The sequence below is a fragment of the Siphateles boraxobius genome, unplaced genomic scaffold, assembly GCF_051911475.1.
Source record: "Siphateles boraxobius isolate OS27281-9 unplaced genomic scaffold, OSU_SipBor_1 102, whole genome shotgun sequence".
In the NCBI taxonomy this organism is placed as follows: Eukaryota; Metazoa; Chordata; class Actinopteri; order Cypriniformes; family Leuciscidae; genus Siphateles; species Siphateles boraxobius.
Genome location: NW_027508703.1, coordinates 952501 through 977315, shown reverse-complemented (window position 1 = coordinate 977315; position 24815 = coordinate 952501). Strand labels below are relative to the sequence as shown.

The 24815-nt window shown below is 41.8% G+C and overlaps 1 protein-coding gene and 1 long non-coding RNA gene across 3 annotated transcripts in view; both read left to right on the top strand.

Moving 5' to 3' along the window:
* Window positions 1-24815, top strand: part of LOC143752941 (uncharacterized) — an 86118-nt gene that overhangs the window by 55998 nt on the left and 5305 nt on the right. The window lies entirely within an intron of this gene.
* cd44b (CD44 molecule (IN blood group) b) overlaps window positions 1177-24815 on the top strand; it is a 31860-nt gene continuing 8221 nt past the window's right edge. The window contains exons 1-7 of one of the 2 annotated variants that reach the window (XM_077245588.1): window positions 1177-1479; window positions 11314-11482; window positions 11571-11707; window positions 11789-11872; window positions 13730-14005; window positions 14173-14226; window positions 22065-22143. In XM_077245588.1, coding sequence (XP_077101703.1) covers window positions 1413-1479; window positions 11314-11482; window positions 11571-11707; window positions 11789-11872; window positions 13730-14005; window positions 14173-14226; window positions 22065-22143 — 866 coding nt within the window. In that variant the 5' untranslated portion in view covers window positions 1177-1412. Of the gene's footprint in view, window positions 1480-11313; window positions 11483-11570; window positions 11708-11788; window positions 11883-13727; window positions 14006-14172; window positions 14227-22064; window positions 22144-24815 lie in introns of both variants that reach the window. The other variant, XM_077245579.1, reaches the window with a different exon arrangement.

The following is a 24815-nucleotide window of genomic DNA, read 5'->3' as shown; positions in this document are numbered from 1 at the left end:
GAAAATTTGTCATTTTCCTAAGTTAACTTTCCCTAGTTTCCTAAGACCTATTTTCCTAGTTTCATTATTCACTCACAGGAAAGTGAGAAACCAAACATAACAAAAACATACATCAAATAAATGTTTTTTATTTATTTTTTGGCTCTATGAAGCTGCCTTTGAAAATCCTACATAAAATTTTGGTTAAAAGCTAGGTATTTTAGATATCTTAAATATTATAATGAGAGCTTATTTTACTATCTGTGTCTGAAAAAGATTTTCATCTGTAATTTGCAAATAATTCTGAACACTGTAATGTTAGCTTTTTCAAGTGTGTTTGGTTAGGGTTAGAGCACTTTTAGATGCACTTGCACGTTAGAACTGGAGTTGAAGTGCCCTGTCATACAGAGAATAAATGTTTTTATTTTGTGTCTGTACAGTGGCTTTTGAAAGGTTGTCTATGATGGGTCAAATTGACCCGCGGACATCACGAACGTAACAGTAATTTTGTTTGTATATGTCAAAACACATCAGCATGTTGAAACTTTGCATGCATGTTCATCATGATAAATGAGAAAAAGTCACAAAATATCAAGAAAAAAAAAACAAAGGTTAAGCAGCATTTCCAACAACTAGAAAATCGAAACGGGTCAAATTGACCTGCAACATAACACAATTGACGTGGGTAATGACTGCTAGGATTTGATGTGCTGCTATATAAATAAAAGAAAATTCACTAATACATTGAAGAGTTAATGTATTACTGCAATGAGAATTTAGGGGCATGAAAATAATGTCACAATGCAGCAAATCTTAATCATCACTACACAGGCATAATTTAAAAAAAAAAAATAGTGACCTGGATATGGCCTTTTGTGTGCAGCCCACTACTTCGGCTGTGCAGCCTTTTGTCAGCAGCTGACACATGTAGTTGTCACATGTAGTTCTTGGGAACTTTGACATTCAACTTTCCAAAATTAGTTTTTCCAACTCCAATCTGACTGTTCTTCTCTAGAGTTTGATTTTGGTGCACTGCTTATTTCATGTGGCGGTCCACATACATTAGCTGTGATCTGTGACAAGAGAAAGCCGTAGCTTATAGCGGATGAAGTAGATGATGAGGGAGATTTAGAGGTGACGGAATCAGGAACCAGTCAGTTATGTACAGATAAACAGGTTCCCTCCTCTAAACACACTGAAAGTGAGAGAGAGACACAGAGAGACAGAGAGGGGTTGAGGGAAGTGTAGAAGGGAGTGTTCAAACGTGTCACACCCTTTCCTCTCTTTCTATTAGTTCTGCCACAGAAATCTCACCTCACAATACCCCAAACGTACAGCAAACTCTATCGCAGCTCTATTATACAGCAATCAAGCTTCTGGATTAAAGACCAGCCCTCGACTCTCACACACAGATTCCTGCACCGGCAATCAGGATGTGGATGCTGCTGCTCGGACTCCTGTCAGGATTACTGGCCTCATCCAGATCACAGTCTACCACAGGTGAGAGAACTCGTCAGAGGGATCATGTCTCTGTATAATGACTATGAATGGAGCAGTGCTGTCTGAATACAGATACACAGCTCCTGAAGAGAGCAGGATATGCTGGGCAAACTTCAGCATTTACAGAGTAACCCAGCAGAGAGCCAGAAGAGTTTAGATGTTTAAAAACTGAGTCAAATAGAAAGATAGGCTAAATAAATGAGAGAGAAATATAATTGACTAGAATGTGTAATTTTGGTTCCAGATTATTCCTCACATGAAGCCTTTGAGCATCAATTTTTGTGTTGTACTGCATATGCAGGAAACGAAACCTCACGCCCCCCGCAAAAAAACTGTTTTCGCAACACTCAGCGGTTACTGTGGTAACATTTTGTTCTAAAGTATATTACAACTTTGACAAGTTGACATAAGTTGGATGGATAAATCTGTGCTTTGCTGCCGTGCTGCATTGTTTTATATAATTTATGTCTTTTTCACATCTTAAAGCACCTCTTATTTGTGACTGAACTGTTGAAATACCAATAAATACCTAAATGGAGAACTAAATACAGTTAGTCAATCCCATAGTTTTACTTTGATCTCTGTCACTTTGTGTGGGGTTTTAAGGTGTTTTGTGTAAAAACTCAGCGTGATAGCTGTCAAAGTAAGACGTGTGTGTGTGTGTGTGTTGCGGGAATGATGAGAAACTCTTTGTTGGTTGGTTAGACATGCTACTGTGCAGCTGTAAATTTCAGCATTTCAATAGAATACCCGCGAGAGTCAGAGGAGTTTCAAAAGTATCAAAAGTGGATGAAAACGACTGTCCAGATTTTTCTTGATGTAAATATCCTCCTGTTAGCATCTCTGTGTGTAGCAGAGAAGGATCGAGAGTTCTCAGCCACTCAAATGATTACTAATTTCTCTAGATACAAGTCTTCCTACATCCACACGCTAACCTTCATCATTAGGGAAAAGAAAACAGTAAAATTACCATAGTCTTAGGTCATCGCCAACAAAATTGTAAGCGGTTGCTATGGCTTTACTCTTGAACACAATGTAGTTCACAATGTAGAAATCCTGTTGTAATCCTTGCTTTAGAGTGAGTCTTAGGCCCTGTCCACACGGAGATGCGTTTAGCTGTATACGTAAAACATCTTTTATCGTATTCGTCTCGACTGATCCGCCGTTTTGGGACACTGAAATCCCTTTTTTTTAATCCGGGTCCCAGAGTGCATAAATGTGAAAACTTGCGCCTTCGTGTGTACAGCCAATCCGTACATTATGTGAAACGATGATGTCATCACCCCAGGAGTCGACTATTCTGTATTTTGTAGGGATGGGCATTTCAAGCAAACAATTATATTCGACGATTGCTGGGAATTATTTGATTATTATTAAAAAATAATAGTTTTTTATTTAAACTATTAAAAGTTAAATAATAACTTTTGATTATTAATTTTTAATTATGAATACCCCCCCCCCCCCCCCCCCCCCCACACACACACATTAAACTTCTCTGTTGGCTAATGTAAGCCTACGTGTTGTAGGCATTAAAGAAAAGTAAGTTTCATATTTATGTTTAAATAATATGTTATTTTTTCATTTCATCTATGTTGATTATATGAAAAGTGAACAGCATGAGTAATCATAAGATGCACAATATATCGGGAGACATCATTTTGACCACTTCTTCACACGCTAACACAGAGATGCTAACAGGAGGATAATTTAATAAATAAGAAGCAAATATAGCAGACAATATAATCAGGACATGGAAGCGCTGGCGTGATATAACTTGCATTGCTCGTGAACTGGAGCTTGTCTCATAAATGAACAGAAACTCAGAAATATATCTATAGAAAGCTTGAAATGTCTACTTTTAAACAAAACAATTAAAAACGGAAAAAAACAGACAACTCTCTTATGTAATCCGTATGAAGTGTGCATTTATCTCTATAGGCGCGTTCACTACTGCGAAGGTGGTGAGTCAGCATCGTCAACATCTTTGCAGCCGACACTGACACAGAAAACACTAGTTTATTAATAAACAATTAAAATGTTTCCTTGCTATATTTGACACATTCATAATGATAAGGCTACATTTGCCAGTTCTTTGTGGCAAGCTTTATGCGTCTGCTAACTAAACAAATATCGTGACACAACCCTATTTTGTACCAGGCCATTTATGGTTTTTCATATTGTTGAATACAGTTCTTGGTAAAAAAGAAAAAAAGAAAAGAAGAAGCTACTGTACCTAATATTATTGTATACAGCGCGCAAGGTTTATGCCATGCTCTAAGTCTTCTTCTCCGTTTTTAGTGTATCTGTGTCAGAATTACAGGGCCTCATACTGGTCTGACATGTATACTACATCGGTTTGAGTCAGTTTTAGTGGTTTCGTGTGTACGCAGATATTTCTTGAGACGCCGCCGTGTTTACGGAATTTTGTTTTTAGAATGAGGGGAAAAAAACCCATCAGATAGGGAAAGCTCTGGCTTTGTGTGGATGTGGCCTTATACTTTCCTGAATTCCTACTCCTTCAAACGTTTTACTTTTTACAAAGATTTTTTGACACTCAAGTCAAAGTTTAAGACTATTCATAAGAGTATTTTCGAGAAGTTTTATTCAATTGGACCATATTATTTTTTGTCTTGGAAACCTATACTTTTGCAATATAATCCCTGTTTTTTTTTTTTGGCAAATCAACAAAAGTTGTGCAGGAAGATTCTTTGGAGTTCATGGGTTAATCAAAATATTTAAAAAGCCCAGCAGCCGATTATGCTGAAAATTATTCTGAATGACTGACCCATACAATTTGGTACATTTATTTAGGGTGTTGACCAAATTTTGTGAGAATTGGCCACAAGGTGACACTATATTAAGATCATTTATGTTTTTGCTAAAAACCTGCTAATAAGGACTAGAATAAAATGATGTTTTCTTCTAAGTCATTCTTCCCCAATTAACAACATTTGAAATATGCCTAAAAGGTACTTTCGAAGAATTATATACAATTTTATTTTTATCCAAAGTGACTTTCAGTGCATTTAAGGTATACATTTAGCATTTTTTGTCAGCATGCGTTCCTTGGAAATTAAATCATCTCAGTTACTATTGTAACCTTTATTCTCTGATGAAGGGAACAGACACGTTGTCGAAAACCGACACTAGGGTTCGCTCTTGTGAGCCCTAAAAAAGTCCAATAGAATTGGCAAGTGAAATGTTCATGTCTGTCCACCCCTGGACATCTGGGTATGAACATGTGGGCCAGCGAGCTTCACTAATGCAGGTTTGTGCTGAGGAGCCAAGACAGCATCTCAACCAATTAGCGGCAATTCGGAGTTGTGGCAGGAGGGACATCTCTGTTCCCTTCATTAGGAAACAAGGGTTACAATAGTTACCGAGATGTTCCCTTTCTGTTTGTCAGTTTCAACATTGTGTCGAAAACCACCACTAGGGGTCCCTATGCTAAAGCCACAACTACTGAGCTGCGTCACAGGCTCTAAGAGTGCAGCTGCTGGCAAGTACAAGTGCAACCTTCCAGCACACAGGAAGCGTAACCTCTAGTCTATTCATTTTAGGAAACTTACCATTGCAGTGGAAAGTGGAAAGGGAAAAAGGTCAAATGGAAAGGTCACTTCAGCTTTCTTGTTAATTCATTTAGAGTCTAATTACAGCTGAGCTCACCTTGTTGTTAACGCTTGGAAGTGTTCACCTTCTCTACAGAGAAAGGAACACTACAGAGACCACATCGTACCCAAAGGGGAGGTTATTATGTGGAAAATACATCCTATGGAATTACCAATGGAAACTAATACTTAGGGAATAGTCTCTGTGGAGTGCCCCACCTTCTAGGGGGAGAGACTACTTTGTGTCTTAGTTTGATAGGCCAAGAAGATGGCATCCACAATCCAGTGGGCTATCCTTTGCTTGGAGAGAGTCTTCCCCTTCTGCTGTCCTCCAAAACAAACAAAGAGCTGATCTGATCTTCTAAAGCTCGGTGTGTGATCCAGGTAAATGTGCAAAAGTGTGCACTGAGCACAACAGAGATGCACGCCCCTGGAGTCTTTTCCTTAGGGAACTCCTGCCCATAGAAATGAAAGCTCCATCCAAAGGCTGAATGTGATGTGTGACATGGCACCATGCTCATCAGGACTCGGCCATGAAGCCAATGCTGAAGCATATGCATCAACCCAGGCACCGTTATTCAGCAGTTCAGCACTGAACAAGCACGATCTTCTGAAAGACGTGTTGTCATTTAAACTGAGTTCAACTCAACATCGAGAAAAGAGATACTCTGCACAGGGGAGAGTTTACTCTTCTCCCAATTGATCTGAAGTCTTTATCAGGCTAGGTGCTCCAGGCCCATGTCCCTGTGTGCACACAACAACTCTCGAGAGTGAACTAGAATAAGCTAGTGGTCGAGGTAGTTGAGGATGCAAATGCCAAGGGCAGCCTATGCGACTTTGTTATGCTGGTTACTGAAATGCCTGTCCTTCGAAGGCAAACCGTAGAAATGATGTTTTATTAACAAAGTTCGGGAGGAACATGTTCTTATTATCTATCCAATCATCACATCATTCCAATCATCACATCATTCCAATCATCACGCCATTCCAACCAGCTGTCAACAATCAGTAATCAACATGTCTACCCAATCAGCTAGATGAGTGGAGGCCTCTATATATATACACAGTCGACTCACTTATGTTCCTCGACAGTTTTCTTTCCCAACCAGAAATACAGGGGGAGTACTTTGGGTTCGGGCCAAAATACCGAGCTCCGATCCCTCTCCTCGGACAGCACGCCAAATACTTTACTCTGTCTGATTATTTGTAAGTGTGAACGCTAGTGATGGGCTCATCGAGGCTTCGTGAAGCAATGAAACAGTCGAAGCAAATGTGCCATTTTGTTTCAAGGCTTCGAATCAATCCGAAACCCGTCTCCACGGTGACACCTAGTGGTCACTTGCAGGTGTTGATCTGAAACAACCTTTACAAAGAGCTAATAAAAAAATGTGTTTTTTTTATTTTTTTATTATTGTATTTTTGTAATATATGAAGCTTGTAACCTGTAGTCTCTTCACATTGCATAATGTGATTTTGGTCATGAAAAATGAATATTAATAAAAATAAATCAAGCCACAATGTCTCCCTTTCTTATAGATTTTTATTCAAAAATATTAATTTCTCTGCTGTTGAAGGACTCAGCCTACTTCTTTTTTTACAGATAATTTCTCCAGCCTTTAAAAAAATTCTCTCACAAGGGACACTTGTTGCTGGCATACAAAGATATTTTTTAGCTAGGACATACAAATGAGGAAAGATTACTGCTCTCTCTTTCCAGTAAGTTAGAGGATCATGAGTTCTGGGCAAAAACGCATCGCTGAGTTATTTTTTCACTTCCACTGTGGCATCAGCTGTAGGATTGTGTATCATCTGGGTCTCACGGATACGATTGTCAAAATGTTCCCATAAACTGTCTTGTGTTTCAACTGGTGTTGATGACGATGGGCCTGATGTTGACATTTGTGGTTCTGAATTAAAAGAAAACGGCAATTAGTAACAAATCATAAACTGACAACACATATGAAGTATAAATTTCATGAATCACATTACATAAGATAACATAGACTGAAACTCACCAGGAGTTGTGTTTGAACGCATCAGTGAAGCACACTCCAGTGTGATGTGCTTTTCAGCATCCAGGGCTTTGGCAGGATTTCCAAAAGCCACATTTTTAAACCTTGGGTCCAGCAGTGTAGCCAGTGCCAAGGCTCTAAAAGTCTCGTACCCTCCACATCTGGAGTGCAGACCTTCTTGTAGATGTGAGCCTATGAGCCAACACAAGAGAAAACCATATTAATTAAAATAATGACAACAATATGAGAGTTATGGCCAATTACACGTATGGTCATAGTGTCCTACCTAATTGTACAGTTGATTCCTGCGTTGCATTTCCTTTTTTCTGTGCAAGCTTGTGCTGCAACATCCTGTACAATGGTATGAGCTTTGAAGCAGACACTCTCTGTTCCTCTGACATCTCTGTTGTTGCTAGTTTGAATGGTTGAAGAAGTGTCAATGACTGTTGAATAATGTCATACTCAAGACTTGTCAGGGGAGCAGTATCACTGTTTAAATTGGCAAGTGCAGCACCCACTGGCTCACGTTGCTCATACAAGCGTTGTAGCATGTCGAATGTGCTGTTCCATCTCGTTTCAACCTCCTGTATCATTTTCAGACTTGGTCTGCCCATCAAGCTCTGCATCTCCACAAGCTTGTCCTTTGCTTTGCAGCTGGATCTGAACAACCCCACTATCTTTCTGGCTTTCTGGCGAATTTCATTGATGACTGGGGTTTGATCCAGGGCCTTTTTCACTATCAAATTCAAATTATGAGCAAAACATGGGACATGGCGAAGGTTGAGTAGCTGGGCACTTAGGATCATGTTGGATGCATTGTCAGTCACCATGCAGTGAACTTTGGAGGTTATTCCCCACTCAGCCATTAGCAAGGCTTTAGCCTCCATGAGATGCTGGGCTGTGTGGGTTTGGTAAAACCTCCTTACACCCAGTAAAACAGTTGCCATTGTTGCCTCTGGTGTTATGTAATGGCATGTTACACCAAGATATCCATCCATATTAATGGAAGACCACATGTCAGCCGTAAGGCTAACAAATTCCGCCTTTTGTAGGTCCTCCATTGTCTTCTCCTTGGTTGTGTTGTACCTTTCGCTGACCATTGTTTTAAGCACCTTCCGGGATGGGAGGACATAGCTTGGATCAAGCTTGTTCACAAAGGCCCTGAAACCCTCATCCTCCACGATGGTGAAGGGCTGCAGATCCTTCACCACCATGTTCAGAAGAGCCTCATCCAATTCCCTCTGTCTGCCTTTTAAAAGAGAAGATAAAACATACTTTCAGACAAATATATTGGAAAAATAGTAGCCTACCGTGAAAGTAGTCTACTGGTTCATTTGGAAACCTTCCTAAACAAAGTTATGTTATGAATATTTATGCTCAGTGTGCAGAGAAAGATAAAGTGCATTATAGAAATACAACAATTACAAAAAAACAAAATGATGTCTTGGCTGTAGATTGGGTACTCATATGTAGACATATAAAATGTATATTCACAAAGTATAATATTATATTGACAACATTTGTTTTTAAAGTGATTGGCAGTTGTGATTGGGATGTTAGGCATGTCTTAGTCCATGGCCTTTCTAAACAATGGCCCAACACTTAGTTATTATATTTCACTTATAATTAGCCTATATTTCAAACAATGCATACCTTGCTTAGATGGCCCAGCAGTGTCAGTAGCAGGCCTTGGTACAGGGGGAACACTACCATCCTCTGCACCCTGCAGAATGGCAGGATGAATGCTCCTCAAATGGCGCATCATGGATGATGTATTGTTGCAGTAGGCTAGCTGCCGATCACAATACACACATCTCACTTTATTTGGGGTTTCCAAATGGAAATGCTCCCACACCACAGATGTACGGCATCTCTTCTGTGGAGCCTCCATTTCTATCTATCTATCTATCTATCTATCTATCTATCTATCTATCTATCTATCTATCTATCTATCTAATAATCTATATGTATCTGTAATATATCTAATAATCTATATGTATCTGTAACTCTATCTATCTATTAATCTATATATATATATATATATATATATATATATATATATTTCTATCAATGCATCTATTAATGTGTCACTATATGTACTCTGTGTGTCTCTAAGTCAATGTGTAAATTAAATCCTAAATATAACTAAACAAATCGCACTATAAATGTCACTATATCACCAAAAATCCGCTATCTCAAAACCAAACTCCTCTCACAAAAACCCACGATATGAAAATGCGTTGACAAAACTTTTATACTGTGTGATTGTGTGATTTGTTCCCGAACCGACCAATCAATGAAACCCTGATTCGGAGGAGCACTCCACCTGATGAAACACTTAGACGCTTCATTTAGCCGTTGTCACGTGACGTGGGTGTTTTGAATCACGCTTCGGATCAGTGTTTCGAATCATCTTTGCTTCGGGATCTCGCAAAGCTTCGGAACGTCTGTTTCGCGCCAGCCATCCTTAGTGAACGCGTGAAACAGCTTATGCCGAGGAAGGATTGAGACATGAAAGTAAGCGTCCTTCAGGTCCATTTCTGTGAAGTGTACCTGAGGCAGGGTTTCTGTGGCGTTGTGGAACAAGGCTTACCATGCCGGAAGACTTTGTGTCCATTGATTTTCATGGTGCAAAATGTGCTGAAGCGCTTCATTGTTCCTGGGGTCCACTGTGGAAGAGGTCGTTGACGGGTGAGGAAGCTTGGCCTTGTCGTGGCTCGTCACACCTACCTAATCCTGAGAGCAGACCTGGTGCAACAGAACGTGAGGAGGTGAAGCGTCTGTGTCCATACATGCTCTGTTGCCAGTGTTCGATGCCTGGCCGTTGTGACAACAAGGGCCATGAGTACAGTGTGTGTTTGACCCAGGGAAAGAAGAAATTGCTCTTTTGCTGACATTGTGGTAGCCGTCTGCCTGGGGGCGTCTGGCCATAGTAAATAAATGCTCTTTTTCCGTCCCTCCAGCGTTAGAAAGGCTTGTCCCCAATCCTGGGGCGATCAGATCAGGTCAGGTCTGTTTTGAAGCCTTACTTTTGAAGCCAATTCTATTGGCCTTTTCTGAATACAACAGAGGTAATTGGGGCTCTCAAGAGCAACCCCTAGTGTCGGTTCTCAAAACCATATATAAACATTTGAACATGGTTTGGCACTATTTTCTCCCCACAAATGTACCCAAACAATTTTCTTAAAAACAAACGCATCTGCTCTAAAATACACTTTTAGTTAATATCCATATTCCTCTATTAATTCAAAACCATGGCTATTGGCATTTTAAAATTAATTTGATGTTATCAGAATAGACTTGTCATGTTCATTGTTGGTATGTTTGTTTGTATATTTTGTATTTCTCACCTAACTCGCATCTCGCATGAAGAGAGCCAAGCGGGAGCAGAGCTTCCTCACTGTGAACTTGTCACAACAACACAGAGATTATAAATTCATTATAAAGTGTGGACACTGCAACGCAGTGTTTCTTGTTTCTCAATAGGAAAGCCTTCCACCTAGGAGACTTGTGCATCTTTGCTCATCGCCTGTCCGGAAGCTCTCATTCCTTGTTCCTCGCCTCCTCGCAGTGCAGTTAGAGAATAGAGATGTCCTTTAAGATGGCTTTGTTTGATTGGTTTCTGGGTCACAGGCTGAAGAACGGAGGAGCAAGGAAATGAGGAAGCATCATTTTGAGTTTTGAGAAGCCCTACATCTTTGCATTTCGTATGTTTATTTCCTGGTTTGATCTGTTCCCATGGTTACACACTATGGTCAACTCAGTGTCTTTAGTTCCTCATTATTCTGTGCAGTTATCACCCTGTGTTTAATGTGTGTCATGTGTTGGTTTTTGTTTTAACCTTTAAACTGTTGTGCCTTATTTGTTTTTCTGGAATATCTTCATCTTGTATTGTTTGAATAAATCAGCCTGTGAATTAGATCCATGTCTCAGTTACTCCATCCACCCAGCACCGTACATCTAGACTTGAACAGATAAATGTGAAGTATTATTAATTGGTCCCAAAACTCTTGACCTTTCTGTAGGTCTCAGTGTTGTCAGCTCCATTCCCTATTTAGATTCAAGCTCAAATCTGCTTTAAACCTCTGGCCTCTCTTTGTGTTTCTTTCTATACCTTTGTCTGTTATGCTTTTCAGAAATTCTTGTGTTCTAGAATGGCACTGTGTAAATATAAATCATTTATCTCTATTATTTCTCCTCTGTTTGTCTTCCAGCGGTGCGTGCACGGACCTGCAGTTATGTTGGAGTGTTTCATGTAGAGGGGAGAGAACGCTATAGTCTGACGTTTGAGATGGCCAAGCGCTTGTGTGAGGATTTATCAACTTCATTAGCCAATATGACACAGGTGGAGGAAGCCTATAAAGAAGGACTACAGACATGCAGGTCAGACATCACCTGAGTTCTTCCATTCAACTGAACATCACCTAATGACTTCCATCAAAATAAATACAGATATGCGCTTTCTCTGCAGGTATGGCTGGGTAGACAGCCCAGAGCTGGTGATCCTCCGTCACAGGTCAAATCCTGTCTGCGCTGGCAACCAAACTGGAATCATAAAGAAGACTCAAGACGGAAAAAAATATGACGCCTTCTGTTACAATGCTAGAGGTTTGATTTCTGCAACATGGTGTGTGCTTTGGTCAATGCATGGTCAACTATCTTTTTAACAAAACATTATATTTTAAACAGATTTGTCAGTGAAGAACTGTACAGCTCAGATTAACCCTGACAGTTTAAAAAAAGAAGATGCCAACCCTGTCACAGCACTTACAGGTATCAGCGCCTTTCAAATCTATGCATTTAGAACAAAGACACTTTTATCTGAAAGATCTTACAGTGTAATATCCTGTTAACTGTTTGTTAGCTTTTCCCCTTATCACATGTTTGTAAATCATCATAAATTAGGTATTATTAGTAAGCTTTAACACTTAAAATTCATCCTGTGGAAACCATTTTGTTAGTTGACATGTATTTACAAAGTTACTTATAGTTAGTAGAATCAGTTGAAATAAAGTGTTACTGTTGTTTTGTTCGGCATAATTTTAATAAAGTGATAAGCTTATTCAAAAAATTCTTAACAGTGAAAAAGCATTAAAGCGGCACTATGCAGGATTTCGGTTTTTGTCAAACAGCGATCCCTAGAGTCGCTGTAGAGTACTTGTATTTAACGTTACTGTCGTAAACACCACTCACGCAGAGCGTATCTGCACTCACGGCCTCTGCACTTCATAATAATAAAGTAGCTTACCGCGTTAGGCTTACCTGAGCCTAAATGCCAGATGACACCAATAAAGTGCATCATGTACGTCGCATTTTTTCGCAGGGCTCTCAAGTTTTGAAGACAGGCAAGAGTGACATCCAGCCGACAGATACATTTTTGTCATTGGTTGTTGCGTTAAATCTTACCCAGATACAATCGTGCTATTTTCTGATTGGCTATTGTGTAGCTCGACGAACAACACCAGAGGAGACGCGCTTGATTCCTGCCGGGTCCACAGTGAGAGCGGCGCGGCCAGAGTTTTGGCATATTAAATATATTACAAATAGTTTTTCAGCGTGAGAAATACAATGTGTGGCTGGAGAGCGTGACAAAAGACCGAAATGAGTGACTGTCACGCTCAATGCGTGACACTTGAGAGCCCTGATTTCGTAACAATGTCCGTTATGATGTTGTTAGACATGATTATTGCAATTTATCATAATAGTTTGCAAATTGCGCTCATTTACACTATTTACAACATGTAGGCTTATTTATGTCCTGATAATTATGTGAGATATTGACAACTGTTCTCATGATAATCGCAGGAATCAACTTTAACAGTGAAAGCCTGAGCGAGTGGGACTCTTGACCGGTTCCTCGTGCTGTCAGATTCTCGTTACCTTTTTCTAGACTCTTCCGACCACGCTTTCTTCGTTTTTTTTTCGCCATTCTGAAAACGCAGGTCCGATGTTTACTCGTGTCGGACTCCTCGCTCGGTCAGTCTGCCATTTTCTCTTTCTCTGTTCCTCCGACAATGTTTTTCTAGCTTTCTGCTTCTTATATGCCAGCTTTGCCATGGGACGATAGTTGTTCTTATAGCTAGCCGGATCCTGGATGGGGGCGTGTACGCGTGCAGTGCCATAAAGTAATTTGTTACCTCGCAAGACCTGATATCACACGATACTTCCTAATACTGAGGCCCGCAGGCTCAAAGTTGCAAGGGTGGTTTTGCGGCTCACAGGCACCAGGGGGTGCGAGACGACCACCATTCAACACGAAATCAGTAATATAAACATTACAATGACTCCAAAGCTGTTCGGTTAAGGTAAAAAAGTTACTTAGTTCTGCTTTAAATATACATACACAAAATAATATGAAAATAAATTGAACACTTGAATAAGTAATGACATTTGTTTGTGAGGTTGTGTATTATTTATTGTGCAGTGGATGGTGCTGTGCTGAATGGTCAGTTGAGCCACAAGATCACAGCACATCTCATATTTCTGCAGTTAATAACACTAGTTGTCTAATTAAATCTGAGTAAATATCTGTAAGATTACTTACTAACAGGAGGCTGAAAATTTGTCATAAAAGGACCAATCAATGTTTGGTGTGCATATACATAATTCTGCATAATTGTAATTTCACAGAAGTCACAACACGCCAACAAAACACTTCTGCTGGAGCGGAAGAGAAGGAAACTTCAACATCTGAGGCTCTGAGAGATACATCAGTGTCTACTCCAGTTCACTGGACTCAGACCAGTGCCACACAGAGCCCAGTGAAACACAATGAGACCGACCAGACTCATGACACAGACCAGCCAGAGGATGAAGAGTCCACAACCCTACAGCCTCATGCAGACACCACAGGGATGGCAGTGGGCGAGAGAACGTCCACTCATGAAACAACAGCTAATAAAACAGGTGATATTTCATTATTGAAATGGTTCTTCTATGGCATCACTGTGACACCTCTCATTTTGAACCTTTTTATAAGAAGGTTCAGTATATGAACCTTATATACCTTATATACTGTTACAGTATATGATTTCTGCCCTCTCATTTGAGCTGTGCTGTATGTGTTACTCCAGGAGATGTCACCCAAAACGACAGCTCTTCAGGATCAGATACGACCAGATCATCAGGTTAGAAACCCTCTTTATAATATAAATCATGCCCAAATCATTTGTATTCATTTTGAGAGTGCTATTTTCATTTACATTGCCATGCAGAATTTAGTACCAATCCCAATTATCAAGCAGTTCTGAACGCTTGATCAGCTTGTTTCAGTGTTCAGAGAGAGAGTTAGAGGAGCTAAAGCTTGTCTTGGAGTCTGATCTCTGCACTGGCTCGAGAGAACTCAACACTGCAACTGAACAACACACATGCAAATAGAAAAAACACCCGCAAATTAAGAAAACATCTTTATCAACTTTACAACACATGTGTGCTCCAAATACTCACAACACAACCAAATACAGAAACGAACTGCAAATAGCACAGACCACAATGGAAATGTTTCCAGGGGACACATTAAGTGACGGACTGGCTGGGACACGCTTATACCTCAAAGTCTACTTTTCTTTTTTTACCAAACATACAGAGATGACATGTTTATGACACATAACTTTTTATTCAATATATAAAATGTATTAACAATATGTTCAATGTTATCAGAAGAATAAAAATGAGAAAAAAAAAATAGCTGAAAAAAAATATAGAAAAAGATTGTACATATTTTTTCATTTTGTGTTTAAATAAGTTTCATAAGAAATGTTTGGAAATGCAGGGTCGAAAGATGAGAAGGCAAGTTTTAAAGTTGAGACAGAAATATAACGCATATTATAAAAACTTTTTTGTATAAAATGTATATTTATTTGCAACAGTTATGTTAACAGTAATAATAAGAAATGTCTGTCGTAATAACAGCTATTCAGCTGATGGACAGCGTTCTGCGTTGGGAACATCCCAGGGGAAAATAATGAGGAAATTACGTTGTCTTTCGTTCATCAAGAGCGTTCAAAACGGCCCACAAGTGCCGTGTTCCCTCCAAAGTGCCCACTACTGGCGCTCTTGTCTGCCCTGCGCAGGGAGTAGGGTATAGGGTGCTCACGAGAGTAAACACGTCCCAGCCGGTCCGTCACTTATTGTGTCCCCTGGAAACATTTCCCTTGTGGTCTGTGCTATTTGCAGCGCATTTCTGTATTTAGTTGTGTTGTGAACTTTTGGATCATGTTTCTGTATTTGGTTGTGTTGTGAGTATTTGGAGCACACATGTGTTGTGAAACTGATTAAGATGTTTTATTAATTTGCGGGTGTTTTTGTATTTGCATGTGTTTTCTTCAGTTGCAGCGCGTTGAGCTCTATCAGCCACCGTAGATCTCCATCCCTAAAGGATGGGAAAGTGAATGGTTGTGGTATTTTTTCAAAGTACATGTTTAGTCTTAATAGTACACAACCACCACTGAAACACTATATTATTGACATGAACAGGTTTAGTAATGCATGGCAAAGGCCTTGACAGAAATAGGAACACAATCCTAGTCAAGAAGAGTCTCATAATTGTGGAAGTGGGATTCCCTTTCAAGGGAACTCGAGCTGCGTTGAGACGCGGTGGGAACGCTCTGCGTGATTGCGTCGTGAAGCACGTGTATAATCAGTCCAATGGAAGAGCGAGACGTCATAGGCGGTGACGTCATAGACCAGGAAGCTATAAAGCACACCAGAAAACAGACCGCGACAGCTTCTGTTGCCTTCAGCAAGCGATCTGTGTATTCTGTCCTTGTCATATTTATTGTTGTCTGTCAAGTTGCAATATATATATATATTATGGCAAAAGAGAGCAAGCAGCTTTTGTGTTGTTCCCTGCCCACGTTATATCACGGGTGGGGACACACACATCAGCTTTTTGTTACTATTTGGGAGTGGAGCATGCCACAGTCAGTTCTCGAGGGGGCTGACTGTGAGCATTGCGAGAAGCTGTCCGTGAGGACGCTCCGCTCCCGCCGGGCGTTCTTCGAGGAGGACGGTTCGGTTCGCGCTCCCCGCGCGGGTCCCGCTGTTGCTGATGCACGGCGGCGACTCGCATTTTGGGGTTCGCAAACGGATCTGACAGCGGGGGTTGGGACGGGCTCCTCCCTATCTCAGCTTTCACCTGCCAGATCCAGTGCTGGCGATTTCCAGTTCCGAGGAATTGGTATCGTTAGTGTTTTGTTTAGAAAAAGAGAACAAAACAAATAAAGATATTAAAAAAAGGCAGATGTTTGAGTTTTCAATAAATGAATAAATAAGTCAGCTCATAACTCTGTTGAATAAAGAGGAGCTTTAAAAGGAGGTTTATCTAGTGCTGTTGCTAGTTAAATATTTTCTGGCCAGCTGAGCTTTATGAGAGTGAAAATAAGGAGTTTATTAGATGAAATATATCTAAAAACAGAAAAACTCTGTATCTCAGCCTCCTCGTCGGGGACTGCCGTTTTTCCCTATCTCCACACCACACTGAGGTGTCAAGATCGTGGAATAAGTCGGTTTCTATTTTATGTGTTTAATGCCCTACGTCTAACTATAGTAATGCTATGGGTATTAAGTATCATGGTATGACAGTGCCTCGGGTTAAAGAGACGCTTGCTAGCTTTCTCTCTCCCGAGTCGGCGTCATAATTTTTAACCCCGACGTTACCCACCAGCCATCTAAATAAAAAAATTTTATTAGGCAACGCTGGTGGGTAAATTATAAAGACATGGATGAATGTGAGGTTGTCAGCACTGACGCTATTCGAGAATTGCGTCGTGCAAAAACAGATAAACTATACTGGGGAGGGACGGTTTCGAGAAATCGTTTCTCCTCTGCGTCCTCTGGGTGGCGACTCTCTGAGGAGGGTCGCACACGGCCAGTTCGGTTGTTTTCCTGCTGGTGGCCACGGACTGATATATATATATATATATATATATATATATATATATATATATATATATATTTATACGTTTTTCTGATTTAAAAGTAAAGAAAAATAAGATAAAATTATGTCTGTTCTTCTGGATGCTCCGCTTTCAAAAAACTAAGAATAAACCGTTCAGCGGCGTTCCAGAGGTTTCTTCCTCACCAATCTATGTTCCTGAGACTGCTGGGCGGAGCAGTCTCAGTCTACTAAGCTCCCCGCAGCACAGCGAGCATCGCCATTTGGGCTCCTCCACAATCAAAGGGGACTTGGGTGGCAGTAGCAGTCTAGCCAGTTAGAGATATGCAAGATCTTAGGACTATTTTATCTCTAAAAAAGCTTGGACAATAGGAAGCCCTGATGCCGAGGCTATCAGGCTTCTAAAGGGTGGTCCCCTCCGGGGTAGGGATGGTTTTTGAGAAAATCGTTTCTCCTCGGCGCCCTCTGGGGTGCGACTCTCTGAGGAGGGTCGCAGCGCTGCCAGTTCGGTTTTCCTGCCGGTTCGCCGTTCAGGACACCAAGGTGTCAGTGTCCCCATACGATCCTCCGAGGGGGGTCGTAGAGCAGTCAGTTCGGTTTCCCTGCCGGTTCGCCGTTTCAGGGTGCCGAGGTGCCTGCTTTTTCCAATGATCCTCCGAGGAGGGCCATTGGAACTAAGTTATTTAAATGGAGGCAAGATCTGAGGACTGTCATCTCTAATAAAGCTTCTGAGGGCTCCTTCGGGGCAGGGACGGTTTTGAGAAATCGTTTCTCCTCGGCGCCCTCTGGGGTGCGACTCTCTGAGGAGGGTCGCAGCGCTGCCAGTTCGGTTGTTCCCTGCCGGTTCGCCGTTCAGGGCACCGAGGTGTCAGCGTCCCCATACGATCCTCCGAGGAGTGTCGTAGAACGGTCAGTTCAGTTGTTCCCTGCCGGTTCGCCGCTTCAGGGCACCGTACTGACTGTTCAACCAAATCCAGAGGCCAGTCTTGAGAGACTGGTTCCCCTAGTAGAATTTCTGGCAGCGTGGAAACTACTGCCACATATTTCTCGGTGGGTCCTGCACACTATAGAAAAGGGTTCAGAATTCGGTTCTTGTCCGCCCAGATTTCTAGGGGTCCTCCCCACTGTGGTGGACCCCGAGCAGGCTTTGGTTATGGAGCAGGAAGTACTGACACTTCTGCAAAAGGAGCTGTAGAAGGGGTTCCTCCTCCCGGCAGACAGTCAGGGTTTTACTGCCATTACTTCATTGTTCCGAAAGAGGATGAGGGGTTGCGTCCTACTCTAGACCTGCGTCAATTAAACAGCATATTATGCTTACGCCAAATATGATTGTGTCACAGATTCAGTCCGAATACTGGTTTGTCACAATAGACTTAAAGGACGCTTACTTATCTATCCATCCTCATCACAGGAGGTTCCTGAGGTTTGCTTTCAGGGGCGAAGCATACCAGTATCGGGTTCTTCCATTCGGCCTAGGTTATCACCCCACACCTTTTACAATATGCGTGGATGCAGCTCTGGCTCCTCTGAGATTCCAGGGCATTCGCGTATTAAATTATATCGACGATTGGTTGATTTTTAGCTCAGTCCGAGCTTTTGGCAGTTCAACATCGAGATGTCGTTCTGTCCCACATAAGGAGGTTGGGGTTGCGGCTCAACACCAAAAAGAGTGTACTCCTCCCAGCTCAGAGGACCACTTTCTAGGTGTATTATGGGATTCGACAACAATGCAAGCACGTCTGTCTCCTGCACGTATTTCTGCTATTCTCACAGCCGTAAAGAATGTAAAACTAGGTCAGTCACTCACTGCAAACAGTCTCTGAGACTGTTGGGGCTCATGGTAGTTGCGTCTAACGTAGTTACTTTTGGCCTTCTGTACATGAGACCCCTGCAGTGGTGGCTCGGGACCAAGGGGTTTTCTCCGAGGGGAAATCCGTTTTCGCATGATCAAGGTCACGCGGCTATGCCTTCGTGCCTCGGTCATGTGGAAGAAGCCTTGGTTCCTCGCCCAGGGCCCAGTGCTGGGTGCTTCTTGTCGACGCGTCAAGCTATCGACGGATGCTTCCCTCACAGGATGGGGGGCGGTCATGAGTGGCCGCTCGGTGAACGGTCTTTGGCTGGGGCTCATGGCAGTTGCGTCCAATGTAGTTACTTTTGGCCCTCTGTACATGAGACCCCTGCAGTGGTGGCTCGGGACCAAGGGGTTTTCTCCGAGGGGAAATCCGTTTTCGCATGATCAAGGTCACGCGGCTATGCCTTCGTGCCTCGGTCATGTGGAAGAACCTTGGTTCCTCGCCCAGGCCCAGTGTTGGGGGCTTCTTGTCGACGCATAATGCTATCGACGGATGTTTCCCTCACAAGTCGGGGGCAATCATGAGTGGTTGGTCGGCGAAGGGTCCGGACAACACACTGATGGTCTCGTATATCAGAGCAGATATCCTGTTGAGGCAGGGGCTGTGGCCCGGGGAATGGAGACTTCACCCCGAGGTGGTGGAGCTTCTTAGGGAGAACTTCGGTCAAACTACAAGTCGACCTTTCGCATCGCTTGTACAATGCATTGCCCCTGTGTTTCTCCCTCACGCATCCAGCTCCGCTTGGACTGGATGTAATGTAATAGGTGTGGTTGCCACTACACCTATACGCTTTTCCCGATATCTTTGCTCCTGGGAGCTCTGGAGTTGTGGATACTGTGGGCTCGGCCTCTGAGGGGGCCCAGCTCATAGATTCAGGTTTCTCGACCGAGGTCGTGGAGACCATACTCCAGTCTAGAGCTCCCTCCACGAGAAGACTAATATGCTGTTCTCTGCCTGGTGCAGAGAACGCCTTCTGAATCTCGTTTCTGCCCTTTTTGGTACAGTACTTGATTTCTGTAATGAATGTTTCTTTGCTGGTCTATCTCTGAGGAGAGATCCCTAATTTCGTCTTCTCCGTGGTACATGAGGCTGAGGCCTGCACGTACTTGGATTTGCACCTGGTTGGTGGTAGTATTTCTTCACCCCAGATCGGGTTGTATTTCTAGGTCCCTACTAAATGTGCGGTCATTTGTGCTCCAGGCCTTCTGTCCTCCACCTTTAATACCCCAGATCAGGAAAATCTTAAATCTGTTATGCCCTGTCCGGGCTTTGGATGCTTAGGTCCACAGAGCTGCTCAGTGGCGTTTATCAGAACAATTATTTGTCTGCTTCGGGTAACCTAAGATAGGTTGCCCTGCATCTAAACAGATAATGAGCAAGTGGGTAGTTGAGGCTATCTCACTTGCTTATGAAGCGGCCGGACAGCGTTCACCTGTGGCTGTTCAGGCCCATTCTACTAGGAGTATGGCTGCATCTAGGCTTTAATTTCGGGTGTTTCCCTTCAGGATATTTGTAATGCGGCAGGCTGGTCCTCACCTCATACATTTGTCAGATTTTATGACCTACACCTCTCCACTCCTGGGGCTAGGTTGCTTGCTTCTAGTGTGCGCAAGGACTTCACAAAGAACGGGCATTTGTCTTATGGCGTAGTGGGTATGGGGTTCCCACCGCGTCTCAACGCAGCTCGAGTTCCCTTGAAAGGGAACGTCTCAGGTTACGTATGTAACCCTGGTTCCCTGAGAGGGAACGAGACGCTGCGTTCTCCCGCCATACTTCCTGCATGCCCTGATCGACTTGCTTCAGGCTTTTTCAGAAGCTGTCGCGGTCTGTTTTCTGGTGTGCTTTATAGCTTCCTGGTCTATGACGTCACCGCCTATGACGTCTCGCTCTTCCATTGGACTGATTATACACGTGCTTCACGACGCAATCACGCAGAGCGTTCCCACCGCGTCTCAACGGAGCGTCTCGTTCCCTCTCAGGGAACCAGGGTTACATACGTAACCTGAGACGTTTTATCCCTATGAATACATTTGCAATACAGTGCCTTGAATTTTCCCCCATAATTGTTTATGACTGAGAACCAACCGAAGAGCACATTCTGGAGTATTTTTTTCCTTCCAGCAAGCAACGTTCCAAGATATCTGATAGTTTTTCTCTTAACATTGATAATTCCGCAGTTTTCCCTTCTCCTCAGGTCAGGAGTTTGGTTGTGATTCTCGATAGCACTCTCTCTTTTCAAACTCATATTAATAATGTCACTCGATCGGCATATTTTAATTTACGTAGCATTAACCGTAATCGACCGTCTCTCTCACCTACTAGTGCAGCCATTCTCGTTAATACACTGGTTACATCCCATATTGATTATTGTAATTCTCTTCTAGTTGGTCTTCCTCTTAAATCTATACATAAACTTCAATTGGCTCAGAACGCTGCTGCTCGTATCATCACCAGATCCCCTTATATTAATCATATTACTCCAGTCCGTCATCAGCTTCATTGGCTCCCGGTAAAATATCAAATTGATTTTAAGATTATGTTTTTGACCTTTAAGGTCATTCATAATCTTGCTCCACGGTACCTTGCCGACCTTCTTCAGATTTATAAACCGAGCCGTACTCTTAGGTCTTCTTCTTCTGTTCTCCTTACTGTACCTCGTTTGACCAGCATGGGTTTCAGAGCCTTTAGTCGTTCAGCTCCCAGACTCTGGAACTCTCTTCCATCTGGCATCCGTGATAGTGAATCGCTTTCCATCTTTAAATCTCAGCTTAAGACACATCTTTTTAAACTGGCTTATTCCTTGTGATCTTTCCTTCTCAATTTTTTCTAGTTTGTTTTTGTACTCTGATTTTATATGAAGTAACTATAGTTGTAACTTTTCATATTTATTGCTGTAATGTTTAATCATGTTTTGTGAGGTGACCTTGAGTGTCCAGAAAGTCGCCTATATAAATAAAATGTATTATTATTATTATTATTATAATTATTGTTATTATTATTATATCTCACTCTGAATGTCTGAGACAAACAAGTTATTTCCAAGTTGTTTTCCGCACATATTTAAGGAGCCTCAAAAGGGAAAAGCATAAATATATATATATATATATATATATGAGGTCTCATCACTCAAAGCTCCTGCCAAAGTCATTATGCATGACCAGAATTATTTAAACAGTTTGTTTGAAATAACATGTAATTTGTTATAATTCTTTTACAGACTTTCTGATCATTTTACTTACGATTTTGGCAGTTCTCCTCATTCTGCTCATCTGTGTTATTGTCGCAACCAGAAAAAGGTACGTATTTTTTAATGGAGATATTACAAATAAATATATATTAAAATACTATAGATATATTAAAATACACATCTGTCACAATACCCACACCTGTGGTTTTTGTACTATTTGTGTTACGTGTTTCTGGGAGTTTTGGCCACCGTGTGCAAGTGTGTACTTTGAGTGTGTAGAGCATTTGAGCGGTCATAAAACCTTAATAGCAACTGATTTGGCAATTTTGTCTTTAAGTCATACCAACTGGTTAAAGGGGTCATGAACTGGATTATTTTATAATGTTGCCTGGGGCGCCCTTATAATGTTAGTATGATTTTTACATCAAACATTGTCATAATTTAGAAATAAAAGGCATTTTTCCTAGACTGATTTTAGCCTCTGGTTTGAATGCTCTGGTTGAAGGGGCGTGTCTGCTGTGAGACTTCAGTGTAAATGCCCACTGCTGTGATTGGCTGACAAGTTTAGCATATAAAATAGCTAGTATTACATGTGAAACTCTCGGAAACTACTACGTTTTTACTATTACAGCTATCGAGAAGATTAACAAATCTTTAAATTTATTGTTTAAACTTTAAAGCATTATATTTAAATCTATTCCATCACATGAAAGGTTGCAGTTGTGGCGATACGATCGGCTTCTGGGTTGCTAATAAATAATTTATGATAGTCGACTACGCCACCCTGACTCAATCAGGGAATATACCCAGTAGTTACACTAGGCCACACAGGTTCGTGTGTGCCAGGGAGGTCAGAGACGCAAGTACAATCAAGTTACAAATAATCTTTTATTGCCATACAAAAATTGTAAAAACACAGTATTTCCCATCTTTAAAAAACAGGGCACTCGGCACATGTACACATGATAACACTTGGAAAAGAAAGATCTCAGAGGGCAGCACTAATGGCTCATACAACACAGTTCCCTACCCACAAGGGTAGAAGGAACTTCAAGAAAACTCTGTTTTTCTTACCCACAAGGCAAACCAAAGAAAAGGAAAAAAGAAAAAACACAACCCGCCCAGGCTGGGGCTACAGGCGGAAGGACCACTTATAGGCTTTTCCAAAAGCACAATCCTACTCACACACACACTCCCACGTCACCGTGCGCTTAAATCACACACCGGCACTTCAAAAGTGTCACCCCAAAGCAGCACCACCTGGCAGAGAAGGTCCTTCCGCCAAAGCACCTCAGTCCCTGGGGAGAAACAAACAAACAGCTGGGTTAATACAACCCTAAAAATAACCAACATTAACAAAGCCAAACATACAATTATACCTGGTCAAGGTCACAAAAGACCAACTGATCTTCAAAAAAGAAAACTACATGTAATTAAACAAAAAGGAAATAAACAAAACGAATACGACTCACACGCACGCACACACCCGCACACACACACGTAAATGGAGCTAAACTAATCAAACACATCCAGTGAGCCTAGGAAGAATAACAGAAGTTAAGGCTGTTGCAGCACACACACATACACACCCACGCACACTAATGCGCGTCCAACTATCACTCAGATTATAATTTTCTCGGTCACTCTAAAAAAGGGAAACAGAAAGTAGACAGTAGAATCCCGGCAACGGGCACGTCGACCCCCGCCGAGTCACAGCAATAGAAAAAGCAGTGCGAACACTGCAGTTTGTCGAGAGGGGCTCAGATTCCACGAAGCCCAATCACTGCCGATACGTAGAGAGAGAGATCAGGACGGAAACCCGTCCGGAGGACGAAAGAGGAGACCCCACACTCTACAAACGCCCACAGGAGGACAACACCTCATAAACCATTCCCATAGGCTACTGTTAACCGCAACCGTCAATACTGGCAACTTGCTAACATTGAAGGAGGAGCAGACACCCAATCCGAGCTGGTAGCACACCGTCGGAAAAAAATACTAGTGGACACACTGAAGCGCTAGTGGAAGACGAAACGAGGAGGGACGAGTCGTGATGCTCTTTGGGTACAACCAACCCTCATTAAATAACCCGTTCTCTTCCTCTGATAGGACGCCATATCTGTCACTCACTTAACTAACTCCATCACACAGTGATGAGCTGAGCAGATACAGTCTGGTGATCGCGTGAATAAAGATCTCATTATTGCAACGCAGTTTTTGCACACTCACGAATGCTTTTTCACCAAATAACAATGCAAACACGACGTAAATACAGGTAGAGCTTCGTTGTGCAGTGTAACAGCGACATTGATTTCATAACGAGATTTGCGCGCTGTGTGATTGATTGGGCGATTGGAAAGGGAGCGTTCTTTGGTCGCTTTCTTTTGTAAGGCCGTCTAACTCGATCCAATGGCGGTATTCGAATTAGCGGTGAAGGTTTCTGGTGTTACTGTCTTTTCTCGCGGCAAAGTATTTTTGGTTAAATGCAATACATTTTCTCATATTTATTTTCTCGTTATTTCATCTGACTCCATAAATGAAAAAGGTTTTAATAATATCTGTGCATCATTAAATGTGAGGGAATGTTTTACTATTCTATTTAAACTCTTGAATGAAAATAATGTCAAATTCTATTAGAATAATCAAATATCACAATTTAATATGTCAGGTAAATATATCATTACAATTTCATAAACCAATTCAAAGATAATCAATGCAAAACATCAAATTCTCTAGAACAAAGAGAAAAAAGTTTACCCGACAAGAAATGCGTGCGGGCCG